The 14,410-nt window shown below is 34.7% G+C and overlaps 2 protein-coding genes across 2 annotated transcripts; both read right to left on the reverse strand.

Moving 5' to 3' along the window:
* Positions 1–357: 357 nt before the first annotated feature.
* LOC127787607 (uncharacterized) lies at positions 358–1,410 on the reverse strand. The gene is made up of 2 exons (XM_052315673.1): positions 1,048–1,410; positions 358–619 (listed from the first exon to the last, which is right to left on the reverse strand). The coding sequence occupies exons 1-2, from the start codon at positions 1,370–1,372 to the stop codon at positions 597–599; spliced, it is 348 nt and encodes a 115-aa protein (XP_052171633.1). The 5' UTR covers positions 1,373–1,410; the 3' UTR covers positions 358–596.
* A 484-nt stretch (positions 1,411–1,894) lies between these two features.
* Positions 1,895–8,500, reverse strand: LOC127791903 (beta-glucosidase 12-like). The gene is made up of 13 exons (XM_052322480.1): positions 8,310–8,500; positions 7,893–7,962; positions 7,218–7,276; positions 4,510–4,585; positions 4,318–4,395; positions 4,071–4,158; positions 3,718–3,973; positions 3,476–3,591; positions 3,148–3,365; positions 2,949–2,980; positions 2,751–2,853; positions 2,516–2,624; positions 1,895–2,224 (listed from the first exon to the last, which is right to left on the reverse strand). The coding sequence occupies exons 1-13, from the start codon at positions 8,475–8,477 to the stop codon at positions 2,050–2,052; spliced, it is 1,548 nt and encodes a 515-aa protein (XP_052178440.1). The 5' UTR covers positions 8,478–8,500; the 3' UTR covers positions 1,895–2,049.
* Between the last annotated feature and the right edge of the window lie 5,910 nt (positions 8,501–14,410).

Raw genomic sequence — 14,410 nt, forward strand, 5'->3', positions numbered from 1 at the left:
GGCTCCAGTCCCTCCCTTCATATATTTTTAACAAAAAAAAAAAGGGGTAAAGATAGAATAAATAAATGATTTTGTAGCTATGGCTGTTTTTAATTGATAACTGTCTTATAATTGAAGCCGTACAAGGGTGAGCATCCAAAAAACAGAGCTTATTCTCCTATCAGCAACAATCTCATCATGAGAATTGCAAAGCTTCAATGCTCATGTTTTCGAGATTACGTCACCATAATTGCAAGTTTGAACTTTTAGTCTTTGACGGAACGAGAATCGAATTTGTAATTTATCGGATTGATACTGATATATTACTCATCTAATCGCTCAATCTATGCTTGTGTGGCCACGTGCCGGGAGGGAAGAAAAAGAAGACCTCTTTTGGATTGGGTTCTTGTTGACAAAACACATACATATTGGTAAAAATTAAAATTCCTGACTGGAAAAAGGCAAAGAGACAAAAGTTTTAACATTACACAAAATTAAGATGAGACAGCATTAATAATTAATTCTAGGACAAACACAGAATTAAAATAAAGCAACATTTAAAAGAGACCATGCAGCAGCAGCAGCAGCAGCCACAGCCAGCCATAAACTCTTCTTGTTCATGCCCTGGGGATGGTAATACCTACACCAACACCAACACCATCACACCATATAAGTATATATCTTTCATATTATACACATTAATTTCCCACAAACCAAACAACACTGTTCATTTATTTTCTCTATCAATATTAATTAATTATTTGTAAACATTAAGGTGACATACTAACGCAGATGATTTGGTCAATATTTATGAAAGAGAAGATCATGAGCCATATATATATATATATATATATATAGCTAGCTAGGGAAAGAAACAAGTATATATATATGTAACAACTTAGCAAAAAGTAGATCGATCCCACAGGTATGCATGATATATATGAGTTACAAATGTGTTGCAGCAGATCAAACGAGACTATAAAAGAAATAGCCACAGATTAAGATAAACCAAACCAAACCCAAGCAAGAGCTTCAAGGTTATATATATATATATATATATATACTTACTGCCACATTTAGTGCCGTGGGGGAGGGGTACGGCGCAGGAATCAGCGACGAAGAGGACCTTGTTGATGTCGATGAAGCGCTCGATGGAGGGCGTCACCTTCTTGCAGACGCAGGGCATGTCTGCCTTCTGCAGCGCGGCGCAGCAAGCCGGAGATGGCGCCTCCGCCGACGGCCCTCCCTTCATCACGTACTGCTTGCACTCTCCCGCTATTCCAACAACGTCGTCGTCGCAGCTTTTCGCCCAAGCCCGGTGGTTCCCGGATGCCATGACTACTACAGCCACCACCAGTAGTACTGCCAACCCCAGCAACCTAGCGCTATCCATATCTCTCGCGTTCTCTCTTGCCTTGGCGATGGTGATGGATGGTGGTGGTGTATTTATGGGTGGTGGTGGGGTATCGTTTTAATTTAATTAAATATATATTAAATGCTAACTTTTAAAACTCATATTAACTAATTAAGTAACTAATTTATCAAATACTTTTTTATAATTAAATTCGCATCACCTCTCACTGTATAAACCCACCTCACCTTAATACACTAAACTCAACTCACGAATTTAAATTTTAAAAATCCTTTTTATATTGTGAAATAAAAAATTTAAAATTTGAGTAATTAATTCTTATATTTTCCAAAAACCAAAGTTCTCAAAGGAATATCGTGATTATTTTTTTTTTTAAAAATATAAATTAAAATTAATTAAACAAATTTAAAAATTTAAAAAATACCTAATCTGAATACACAAATTAGAAGAGTGGTCTAAGTCAATTAATTACCCCCATAACAGGAGGGTTACCTTTAATCCATCAATATATATATATATATAGATAATAACCATACAAATTAATTAAGTGACTAAAATCAAACCTTAATTACGTCCGTATAATAATTAAATTAAGTACAGAGAAGAGACTGCCTTATTTGTATATATAGTCGTCGGCTGGCAGTTGAAAGATTACATTATTTAATTTGGAATCATACATTAATTAATTAATACTCCTACTAATTCTTCTTCTTGAGGAAATCCTGGAACCATTTGGCTGAAAGTTTTGGATATCTTTTCAAACCATTCTTGTAGTCTACATAGTTGATGCCGAAACGAACAGTGTAGCCTGAAGCCCATTCGAAATTGTCCAGTAGCGACCATGCAAAGTATCCTTTCACATTAACGCCATCCCTGCAGCATCAAAACATTATTTAACTTGTATTTGTTAACAATCACTGGCTCTAATATTGAGTCTAACGTAATGGGTGGTGGAGCAAAGGGCCTGAGACTACCCGGCCCTTTTGCATACAAGTGTTTAGGCCATTAGAATATAAACTCCTCCCACCCAACCCAAAGAAATGACTTTCATGGACACTTGTCAGGGAGAAAGTCCCATTTGCCCAAATTAAGACACTACTATTTCAGTAATCGCAGGTAGTGAATCAATTTGGAAAACGATTGATATGGGTGTTGAGAGCTCACTTGATGGCTTGGAGAAGAAAGGAGAGGTGGCTGTAGTAGTATTCAATCCTCATGTAGTCCATAAGGGCTTCCTCAAGTGAGAGTGTAGCATTGTTCACCTCGTCAACACCTATATGAAACAAATGAACTAATTAAACAAACCATTGATTTGGGTTTCTTCTGATCAACTCTTCCTAATTAACATCTTAATCACACACACACACAAACACGAAAATTCTTAATACAAATTTCTTACCATTCTCTGTAATGTAAATAAGCGGATTATTATATTTTTCCTTTGTGTATAGAAGAATATCATAAATGCCTTTGGGGTAAACATAGAGCCAGTCTGAAGCCGCCTGCATGCAAGAAGATAGATGGCATGCATGAAGATAGACTTGGATAACGAAAAACATATAAATATATATATATATATATATAAGAAAGAAAATACCTTTGCACCAATGAGAATCCCATTCCGCTCAGCTAATTGAACAAAGAAACCGTGACTAAACTAGTTAGTTTATAAAATCATGAAAACAAGAAACAAAAATTTAACCTGAGAGGCGGCTGTGCTTTTAAAGCACAATATATAACACTTGATTAAATGGCATTGTGCTTAAAAATTACAATAATATGGAACAGACACTTACTTGTGAGATTAACGAGAGGATCCGTTAAATAACTAGGGTGAAGTTGGTTGGAGTATGGTGAATGTGCGGCATAATTAGCAGTGTAATAGTTGAGTCCAAGAAAATCCATTGATCCTTTCACCATCTCCTTCTGCTGTTTTGTGAACTTTGGAAGCCTCTTCCCCACAAGGCTTCTTATTGAATGCGGATAATCACCCCTTGTTATGGGCTCCATAAACCTATATATATATATATATATATCCATGCCAAAAAACAAAAAAGTTGGAAAATTTTGCGATATATAATACTAAATGAGCAAAGAGTACATTATCAGTATAACAACACTCACCAGCCAAACATGAAGTCAAGGGCCCTTTGTGCAGCATGCCGGTCGAGCCTTGCTTCAGAGAAAGGCACCATCCAATGTGAGATCAGTGTAATTCCAATCTTGCCCTTTTGAGATGCCTGTTATTTAGCCCCATCACCATGCATGTTTGCGTAATTACGTACAGCTAAACTTGTCCATAGGTTAAATCTAGATTATATAAGATTTATGTTCAATGAATCTCAAAATGTATTTGTATAATTAACCTGATATTTTTGTCTGTACAGTTTAACTGCAGCCGCGTGAGCCAGAAGCAGGTGGTGCGCCACCATATATGGCTCCGTCGCCGAGTCTCCGCCGGTGCAATTTAATTGCTGCCAAGAGGAGCATCGGCCCGGAGCAAAGAGACCAGTCGCATACCCAGCCGTGGTATATGACCATGGCTCGTTCAATGTGATCCAATGCTTCACTCTATCACCAAATTCTCTAAAGCAAACTTCTGCATAATCTCGATAGTCATCCCTATAGATTAATTAGGTGAATCCATCATTAATTTGTGTCAAACAAAATCATCTATTAATGTAAAACAACAAAAATAAATATGAATCAAATTACTTACACAATTTTTGGACTTAGAAAACCACCATATTCGTCTTCCAGGGCTTGGGGAAGATCCCAATGGAATAGAGTCACAAAGGGCTTTATTCCTATGAGCATTAAAAAATAATATATTACGATAACAACATATTAAAAGAAACATTTATATATCGTCATATTATAAAAGTGAAAAAGCTTGTCACAACTCACATATATCATATTATATATGTAAATGATAAGATATTGTTGAGTGTGAACTGTGGAAGTACCTTTCCTTAGGAGCTCATTTATGAGGTTATTATAGTATTTAATCCCTTCTTTATTCACTCCACCGCTTAGTTTTCCACCTAAGTTAGACAAATGCAAGATCGACACAAAAAGAGAAATTAAATCAAAATGATTAATACAATCATATATCTTTCACATTAATTGAATCTTTAATTGAATGATTATGATCTTACGGGGTAATATTCGAGACCATGAGATTGAGAATCTGTAAGCATCCAGACCCATTTCTTTCATAATCCCAACATCTTCCTGCAATATTATTAAAATATATTTAGTACAAAACAAAAATGTAAATGGGTTAGTAATCAATTAACACCCTAAGGATAATTGCTTCAGACGCCCCAGGGGGAGGGGGTGAGGCAGTGCGAGCTGCTAGTTGGGGGCCAATGGTGGTTCGAGCAACAGTGTGGGGGGAGGCGACGATAGTTCGTGGTCGATGATGAGGGCGACTTGGTAGAGGTGAGGCAGTGCGACCACTAGAGGGAGGGGCGACGGCAGACGATGCTCACGACGAGGGGGCAATAGGAGACCGTGCTCGACTAGATGGGGGGATGATGACGGTGCTCGTCAAGATGGCAAGGCAAGGGTGGGGCGACAGATGACGCTACAATCCGCGTCGTGGGTTTTGAGAGATAGAGGGTTTTGAGAGAGAGAGAGTGAAAGGTGAGTAAAAGAGAGAGTGAAAGAGAGAGTGAAAAGTCAAGGGTGAAGTTGTCTTTTACACTGGGTTAGATATGTAATTTTGTTAGAATTGTCTATCAAGTTGTTTACCTTCTTGTTCGTGTAGCATTATTCACATTCAAATATGCTAAAAAAAAGAACAATTTTGATTTACTCTATTTCCTATATTATTTATTAAGACCAATAATAACATATGCCAATTTTCCTTTTAATTTGATAATGGTATTATAGTTTTTCTACAAATTTTGAATTATTTATGTAATTAAGTTGTCTAGTAGAAGGACACAAAATGGAAATAAATGGCCTTGCACCAAAGACCCTTTCTCTCATGCTTATTCACATTGGCTTTTCCATCGATCAATCAATTCATATAAAAATTAAAAATAATATTTTATCTTATCAACAAGTTTTTCCCCCCACCATGTGTTCCACGTATTAGATTGTAAATTACACCAACTAATAATTAAAATAATTTGAAAGATTTAAAAACCAAAAGAAAACTTTATTCATAAAGTATTAATTATAAGCTTAAGTTTTCCAAATTCAATTCCTTTTCTTAGAATTTTTTCAACTTCTTGTTTGCTTTTATTTTATTCATATTGGGCAAATTATCAAAAAAAAAAAAGAAATTGAGTATTAATTTTATAACGAGCTTTAAATTTCATCAATTTTATACTTTTTCAAATGAATATCCATTCTATAGTTTGACTTTTCAAAATTATATCAATTTCATATTGTGAAGAGGGCATGGGCTCTATGCACGTGGGGCCATGTGTAGGTGCAGGCCCCACGTGCATGGGGCCACGCCCCTTCATTGCCAGGCAAATGCTATGTTACCCGACAATGGGCAACATGGCAAAGTCGTGTGGTCCAATTGAAACAAATCGAACAAGTTGTTATTCAATAATTTCTTACATGGACTTGAATGGGTAAAACAAGAGGGAGAAGATGAACATTTGAACCATTTGAATGGAAAATCAATGGAGGAGAAAAATATGAAATAGAAAACTCTTAGGATGTGTTTGATTAATTCTAGGTAATGATTGTCTAGAAAACAAAAATCACCCTATTTTCTTGAAAAATGAATTTCATATAAAAAAAATTAAATATTTGTATCATACATATAATTTTTATAAAAAAGTGAAAGGTATTTGATTATTTTTATCGAAAATATGTGTAATAATTATTCATGATTCGACATTTTTTATGACAAATATGTACTATTAAACACACCTTACAAGAAGAAGAAGAAGAAGAATTCGAGACAAACTAAATGAAAAAAATTCAATGACTCAAAAACCCTAATCGTTTACTAATCTTCTATATTTATAACATTGATTTAAACTTTATATATCTTTAGTCCAAGATCTTTCCAAAATTTCAAATACCCATTTCACTATTGAATCAAAAAGGTTAAAAAAACTATGGGTACACAGAGAATTAAGAATTGGGAAAGAAAGAAATTTTAAAAAATACTTGAGGGATGCTTAATTTGGGGTAATGAATGAAAACCAGAAGGGGGAAATCCCTCACCAATGCGAAAACCATGGTTCATTGTTTATAGAGAAATAAGAATTTATTTCATTATTTATTAAAATAAGTCTTAATTATTTAATTAATATTTAAAGGATATAGACATAAAACATATTTTAAATATTTACGAAATGAGCATAAAAACAGATAAATAAGCGATTCATTGTCAATTCCGATTTATTTGGTGGCCAAAGAAGACAAAAACCAAATGGGAATTGGAGGGTCTTCAAGACCCACCTTAGATTTCCAAGAAGGGTTAGAGAAATTCAAGCCACGGCCTCAACGGAGAGATCTGATCCAACTATATATATATGGCACCATCTTAGGGTGAGCTAAGGAAGTTAATTGGCTGAGTCTTGGAGAATTTGAAGCCCTTGAAATGGACAATTAATTCTGATAGTTCAATTAAGTATATAGAACTAATAAAATTATTACTTGGGTTGGGTCAAAATTATATATAAATAGATCCAAGTAAGTCTGAAAATTCTACTTTACTTATCTCTGTAGTTGAGGATTTTCTGTGAAATTAAATATATATATATCTCATAGTCAAACCCAAATAAGACAAATTTGATGGCTACGGCCATTAATGTAATAGAGCATGTCCCCATCGGTATCCCAGAATTGGAGAGCTAATTAGGTCCGCCAAACATTAATTATTATTTACCTTATATCGATGGTACGAATCAATGGCCACATCTCCATTGCTGCCATCCTTTATTTTGCCTGTCATCGATCACCACAATTAAACCATTAGTTTTTATTTAATACCGCTGATCTTAATTTGCATGGATCATATATATATGCATACATATATATAATACCACCACCAACACAATGCTAAACAGCAACCTTAATTATCGGATTATTTTATATATAGGAATACAAACCATTTTTATATATACAGATTCCAAATTTTGGGTTTGCGGGTTGAACAATAGACAGATACATGTATCTAGGATTAAATACAAGCTTATATATAGATTATTCTGACGAGATTAGTATTATATATATTAGCTTCTTGTCAATATATATGATATCGCAGACAAATATGGTACGTTCACGTGTGTGTCTTGTTCTACTAAAACTGTACGTGACGAAATTCAGTTTCTTTCTATATTAACAACCCAGCCTTAGGGCAAACATCTTGGTTAATGGTTGGCATGGCTAGCTTCACACTAATCGCAGACTCCACTATGTATTATGTTAGTACGTACGTAGATGGCGTGGTTTCACTTTTTCATAATTACACCTAATTAAGTCAAAATATAATAATTTAGCAAGTAGATATATAAACTTAATTTCTAAAACTAATTAATTCATGAGAGAGAGAGAGAGAGACCTGGATATTTATGAGTGAAGGTGTCCCATATGCTTGGGCCCCTGCCACCTTCCTTGGCTCCGCCTTCGTACTGAGAAAAAAGGAAAAGAAAACGTAATTAAGCAATAATGTCCAAGAAAATGAAGACGAGAAACAATTTTCAGGGTAAAGAATATATATATATATATATATTCATCCCATGTACTCGCACGCCGGCCGGTTGACAATCGGTGGCCGGTGCAAATGCCAGTCACTGGCCAGCTGCCGGCATTAATTTGGTGCAAAGGTGTTGGTGGGTGGAGTTAGTTCTGGTGTTCTATATATATATAAACTCAATCCGAACCAATTACGATTATGTTAATCTCGAATTTCGACCGTTAACTACGAGATAATTATAAAGCAAAAGCAAGAAGGAACCTAACTAATTAACGAACGCACCTGATAAGAAGCTGAGGCCGTCCCAAAGAGAAAACCATGTGGAAAACTGCTGCGTTTGAGTGGCGCTGAAGCCGGCCATGAAGGATCTGTCGAAGCCGTAACTGCTCTCTGAACAACAATCAAGAAGCAGAGAAGAAGAAGCTGATAACGACGAGATAATGGCCCCATCGCTGATTTGGATTACAGTCTTGGCTCCAGCTGATTGCTTTATACATATTAGGAAATTGACTTGGTCAAAATCCCACTGTACGTCTGGTCTTTAATTGTTTTTTTTTTCTTTTTAATTGAGAAGGATATAGCAGTTTAATTAATTAATCCACATTTTCTTTTCTTTTCTTTTCTCCCAAACAAGAAAAGTCCCTCCCTCATTTACATATATATATGTAATTCCATTCTCTTTTCTTTCCTGTTCTTTTACGCTAATTTGATTATTCTCTCTCTATTTTATGATTGGAGGAAAAGAAAATGATCAAATATAGAGTATACATTAAGAAAAGTTTGTTTTACATTAATTAATTTTGGTTTTAAATTTATAACACTCTTGGCATTGATCATATATATATATATATATAGTTAGCATGTACTTGCGAAATTCTCCTTAATTATATAATTTTGATTATTACTCTTTGAGCATGATACATAAAATAAATTTATGAAGAACAAGAGCTAGCAAACACTATAAACCACTAGACCCCTTCTTCCATCTCCATCGCCAACCCTTAAAATAATAAATAAATACTGTTATTTGTTTGACTGAAGTTTAAAATATATATATATTTGAATCAACCCGTTATCCATACATACATATACAGGCAATTTTCATGTCATAACAAACTCATACGATCGATCCCTCCTAATTAATACTTGTCAAATGAATGAAAATATGTGTGGTGAATGTGGATCTATATCACTTAGCCAGCTAGCCAACTCATATTGTTTAGACTAATCTCTTTGATGTAGATTGATTATAAAGTCTCTTGACTGACGTGAAAGACTGCCAATAACTTGGGAGTCTACGTACATCTGGAAGGTGCTGTCTGTATATTCAACCAATATGAATTGTTGGGGTTTTCTTCCCTAGTTATAAGGCTGAAAATTCATAGCTGTGTACACATTCATTCACAATCACAATGGACTTGGATTGCTGCTAGTTGGGTTTTGTGAATTAAGACGAGCTTGCTATAGTTTATTAATTTGATAGATATATATAGGTCCTTTGGTGACACATGTTACATATATATATATATATATATATAGAAAGGTCCATATATATAGTTTTGGATTGCTATTGTATTGAGGAGGAGGCCTGCCCTCTAGATCTAACTCTAATTAAAGTCTGCCATTGGGTCTCCAACCATGCATGCTTGTTCAACTCAACTGGTTTAATATTATATATAATAATAATCAACAAATAACAGGTAAGGGCTCGAGCTAGAGCCACACAATGGGCAAGATCATAAGCCGGTCGCCACACTCGGTCTCAGCGGTGGAACGGCTTGAAAATTTATTGTTGGGTCAATTAATTGCCAATGCATTTCTTTAACTTTATCCTTAATTTAGGGTTGCGGGTATTTTCCAAATTTTAGAATAAATTTAATTAATTTTTAAACCTTATCTAATTTAAGGGTCTCATGATCTAGGTTGCGCAAAAATGAAAAAAAAAAATTGATATGAAATAAAATGAAAACGGAAAAATTGTATTTTTCAAAAACGAAAATGCGGATAAACCTGTAAATAAAAAAAATATGTGGAACTTTTTGTTAATATAATTTTTAATATAAAAATTATAAAAAATAATTATTCAATCTAAAAATAAAAGTAAATTTCATAATAAATTTAAATAATTTTTCAAAAAAGAAAAACTAAAAAATTTGAGCTAGACATAATTTTTTTTGTCTCTTATTAGGTTAGAGACTAGATTCTAAGCCCGTCTTTAATCACTTTGTAGATGGAAACGCATTTTTGATATTTTTTAAGATTATGAAACGATCTTAAAATATTTTCAAATTTGTAAAAATAGTACAAAAATATTTTTTGGCCTTCCAAAAATAGAGATGTTTTGAAAATGCCGAAACGGCATCCCTGAGAGATTTTCATGCATCACAACTTATGACTAATTTTTAAGAATTAATAATTAATTGAATAAATTTTAAACGATTAAAGACTAAAAAACATTTGCCCCCAGAGTACATGTCAAATGGTTGAATTACGATAAATTAGGATTTACACTAATAGATTATGGGTTCAATTTTTTACTCTGCACAATGAGACAAAGTCTTAACCTAAGATTTATCTACTATGTCGAAATCGAAAGTACAAACGATAGGGGACCGCACAATAACGATAATCCAAGATATATCTTAGTCAATTTACTTAAAAAGTATTTTGTGCCTGAGAGGGATTGTGTTAGTAAAATTTTGTGGTGTCTCAAATTAATAAAATATTACTGCATATTAGTAATAAGGACAAATTTGGAAATAATAATTTAAAGAAAGAAATTACAATAATCACCCTTAAATTTTGATGTAATTGCATCAACCACTCCTCATGTTTTAGAAATAGTAAAACTTCTTTTACTATTAGATAAAGGGGTAAAATGACCATTTAACATTTCATTCTCTATTTTCTCTCTCATTTTATTTAAAAAATAATAAATAAAAAAAACAATGAACCCAATGAGTTCATGATAAGTTCATCGTCCCGATTAAGTTCGAAATGAATAAAACCCAGATATAGTTTAAGATACTTATCTCAAATCCAAACTTGAGAGAGAGAGAAAATGTGTGAGAGTTTGAGATAACCAATAAACCTAAATTTGAGAGAGAGAGAGAGAGAAAAAGAGAATAGTACCTTTAAACTCCTAGTAATCAAGCAAACCCAAATCTAGATTTTTTTGGTGAGACAAGAAATAGTGGTTTCCAATAAAACCATACCACAAACCAGATTAAGAATTTGATCTAACCTAGATCTCAGGTTTGAACAAACTTAGATCCCCAAATTTGGGTACGTTGGAACCTTAAATCTAGGTTCATTTACATTCTCTCAAACCTAGAAAACATATATAAGAGAGAAAAAACTTATAAAAATGGTGACAAACAATAATACTCAAGGTAATGATGAAGGGATAAGAAATAAAGAAAGCATTAATCAAGTCGAAAAGAGAAAGATAAGAAAGTATTTTGATTATTTTTAAATATTTAACTTAGAATAATTGACGATAATAGAAAAATTACAACACAATATTAAATTTTAAAAAAACTCATTAAAGAATAATTTATTTAATTATTTTAAATCTAAAAAAATAACCACTAATTTTCTTTAATTCAAAATACACTCTCATGTTTGAATCACTAAAAGTTTTGGGTGAGGTACAAATTACAATCTCCCCAATGGGAGGGTGAGTTCCTCTGTCACTTAAAAAGTTTTTACTGAGAAGACTTAGTCAGTCAAGTCAGCATCGAGGTGGTGGGTTTGGAACGGTACATTTTCCAACAATGTATAAGAAAAAGAAATTTCAATTTTGTTTCTTTCTGGTTAAGTCTAAATCTGTACCCAAATTATAAGGTTTGAAACTTCTGTAGTATTGATGGGGACAGACATGGTCAAGATGAGATAAAAAGGGTAGGATGGAACTTTCCAACGACTATACACACATATATATACACGTTCGATTAATATTTTTTTAATAAGTGTCACCAATTGTGTAGAAAAATCTTAATAAAAAATATTATGTTACAAACGATTGCAACCACAACAAGACCCGTGAAAGGGTTTTACTATAAGGCTAGATGCGCTTATCGAGTGCTTTACAAAAATAGGACAAAAAGACAAAATTACCATCTCAAATTTTGCAAATTTGCAAAGTACTACCCCTGCCCTTGCTCTTTCCTCGCTCCCCTCCCATGGCCACGCCTCCGTTGCCTTAGCCTCTTTGCGGCGCCTCGTTGCCATGCCGTCTCGCCTCGCCAATTATCACTGGAAGATGCAGCGACAGTCGGGGAGGCAAGGAGAGGTGGCGATGGCAGCGAGGCGACAGAGACAAAGCGATTGCAACGAGGCGACGGTGGCATGACAGCGAGGCATCAGCAACTGCATTCGGCCTAAAGGAACTCCATGCGACCACCCATTATCGCATCGCTCCCACTGGAAGTTGCGTTCGTTATGGCTACTGGTGGGAGTAACGCGGCTATCAGTTGGTCACGTTCTTCGCGAACATTGGCCAGTGTGAAAATAGGCAGCCAAATGCAATCGCCACCGAGTGAGATGATGGGCGGTCACATTCGCCACGGCCACCGATGGGAGTTTTGCGATGATGGGCGATTGCCAGCAATTATGGTGTGTGCGAAGAGCATGGGATGGTTGTATATACTAAATGGTATTTTTTTTAAATAATTGTTGCAACGATTGAAGGTGGTTGTGGAAAGCAAAAAAGGTAGATGCAAATAAAACTTCCCTTAAGTTAAAAGGCATTGTGATCTAATCCTAAACTTAAGCCTATAAATATCCTATTATGCCTCCACTAAAAAAAAAATGAAAAATCAATTCAACACCATATAATTTCTTAGGTTTTTAATGTCAAACGAAGAACTAGCATTATTCAAGATTGAAAATCCACTCCAAGATTAAAGAGTTCGAACTTAGAAATTTGTTGTTGGTTTATGTGTGAATCACCATTAGAGATTGAATGTTTGTGCAGTTCAATTTAACGAAATTTGAGATTTTCTTTTTTTTTTTAACAAAGTAACTTTATTGTTTATGTTCTTAGTTGATTTTATTACACAATAAATATAATGAGTGAAAATAAGTCAAATGGAAATAGTTATTTTAAAATTTTTATTTTTTACTACACGCGACTATTCACAACACATAATACATAATGGATTGTGCTATATCATGTTGGATGAACCCCGACCGGGCTTAATTCATAATGCCTAATCGGGCTTAATCAGTGATCGAACTTAATTCATAAAGCATGATCAGGGCTTCATCCAGAGGCAGCAGCAACGAGTTGACGAGATGGTGCAACAGTGGTCGGTGCGAGGTGCTACGGCGAGATGACAACAGGATGCAGTGGTGATCATATGAGGCACTACAACGGAGCGATGACAAGATGTATTGATGGTCGGCGAGACGCGTTGCAAGGCGACACAGGGTGAGATGAAGGCGACGAGGCTCGTCGAAAGGCGACGTGAAGGTGGCGAGGCGCGTCGTGAGGCAACGCGAGGCGACAATAAGGTGAGGTGAAACTTGTTGGAAGCGGCCACGATTGAGAAGAGAGGAGATAACCAAAAACAAGGGTGATGAATCTATAAATTAAATAAGGGCATTTTTGTGATTTGAAGGGCATTTTTGTGATTTGAGACTTTCAATCGTTGTCTTGATAAGTCACTTATCTGTACAAATAGCATTTTTCATACATAATAGGTAAAGAAAGTGAGCAATGAAGGCTCCACATTGAGTGTAGAAAGAGCCTCGCAGAGTATGTCCTGTCCTGTCCTGGGGACAAGACAACCTTGCGTTAGACACAAAAGACATCTACAGATGATGATGATGATGATGATTGATACCCACCACTCTTGCTCTCTTGGTGCAGTGCCAAATCAACTGGTTACGCCAGCAGATCGATGGAGAGTGACAAATTGAAATATAGACAGAGAGAGTCTAACAACCACAAGATATAAATTTTAAGTGATGTAATAATTATGTAATAAATGAGATATTTAACTTTTAAAAATGCATCCTTTTTATACACAAATTGTGTAGGCAGTAAAGAGTCACTATTAAGTCATGAGAACAGTAGAATGTTAGCATGGCATAAGACTATAATCGCACCATATAGATGATTGGATTTAAATCCTTGGATCAACTTGGCGGGCAAACAGAGTGGGCCTAAATCGAACTCTTTTGGGTCAAAATATACCTCTTAAACTTATCGAATCTTCTAATTAGATATGGGCTTTGGGTTTGAGTCAAAATGCTATAAATTATTGTCTTTTAAAGAAGTAGTTTGTCATTTATAACATAAAACATGGGTGTGTTAATATTGACACCCAAAATTAAAATTTTCTGTGTTCGAACATTAATGGAACCATTGATATTTT

Source organism: Diospyros lotus, chromosome 1, assembly GCF_014633365.1.
Source record: "Diospyros lotus cultivar Yz01 chromosome 1, ASM1463336v1, whole genome shotgun sequence".
In the NCBI taxonomy this organism is placed as follows: domain Eukaryota; kingdom Viridiplantae; phylum Streptophyta; class Magnoliopsida; order Ericales; family Ebenaceae; genus Diospyros; species Diospyros lotus.

What these genes read in the sequence shown, in the direction of transcription:
- LOC127787607 (XM_052315673.1), bottom strand. Translation starts at nt 1,372, where the DNA reads ATGGATAGCGCTAGGTTGCTGGGGTTGGCAGTACTACTGGTGGTGGCT. An exon ending in CCACGGCACTAAATGTGGCA is followed by an intron (nt 620 to 1,047) that starts GTAAGTATATAT and finishes GTGTTGGTGTAG; the next exon opens with GTATTACCATCCCCAGGGCA.
- LOC127791903 (XM_052322480.1), bottom strand. Translation starts at nt 8,477, where the DNA reads ATGGGGCCATTATCTCGTCGTTATCAGCTTCTTCTTCTCTGCTTCTTG. An exon ending in CTTCACTCATAAATATCCAG is followed by an intron (nt 7,277 to 7,892) that starts GTCTCTCTCTCT and finishes GATCGATGACAG; the next exon opens with GCAAAATAAAGGATGGCAGC. An exon ending in TATTTACATTACAGAGAATG is followed by an intron (nt 2,625 to 2,750) that starts GTAAGAAATTTG and finishes TGTTTCATATAG; the next exon opens with GTGTTGACGAGGTGAACAAT.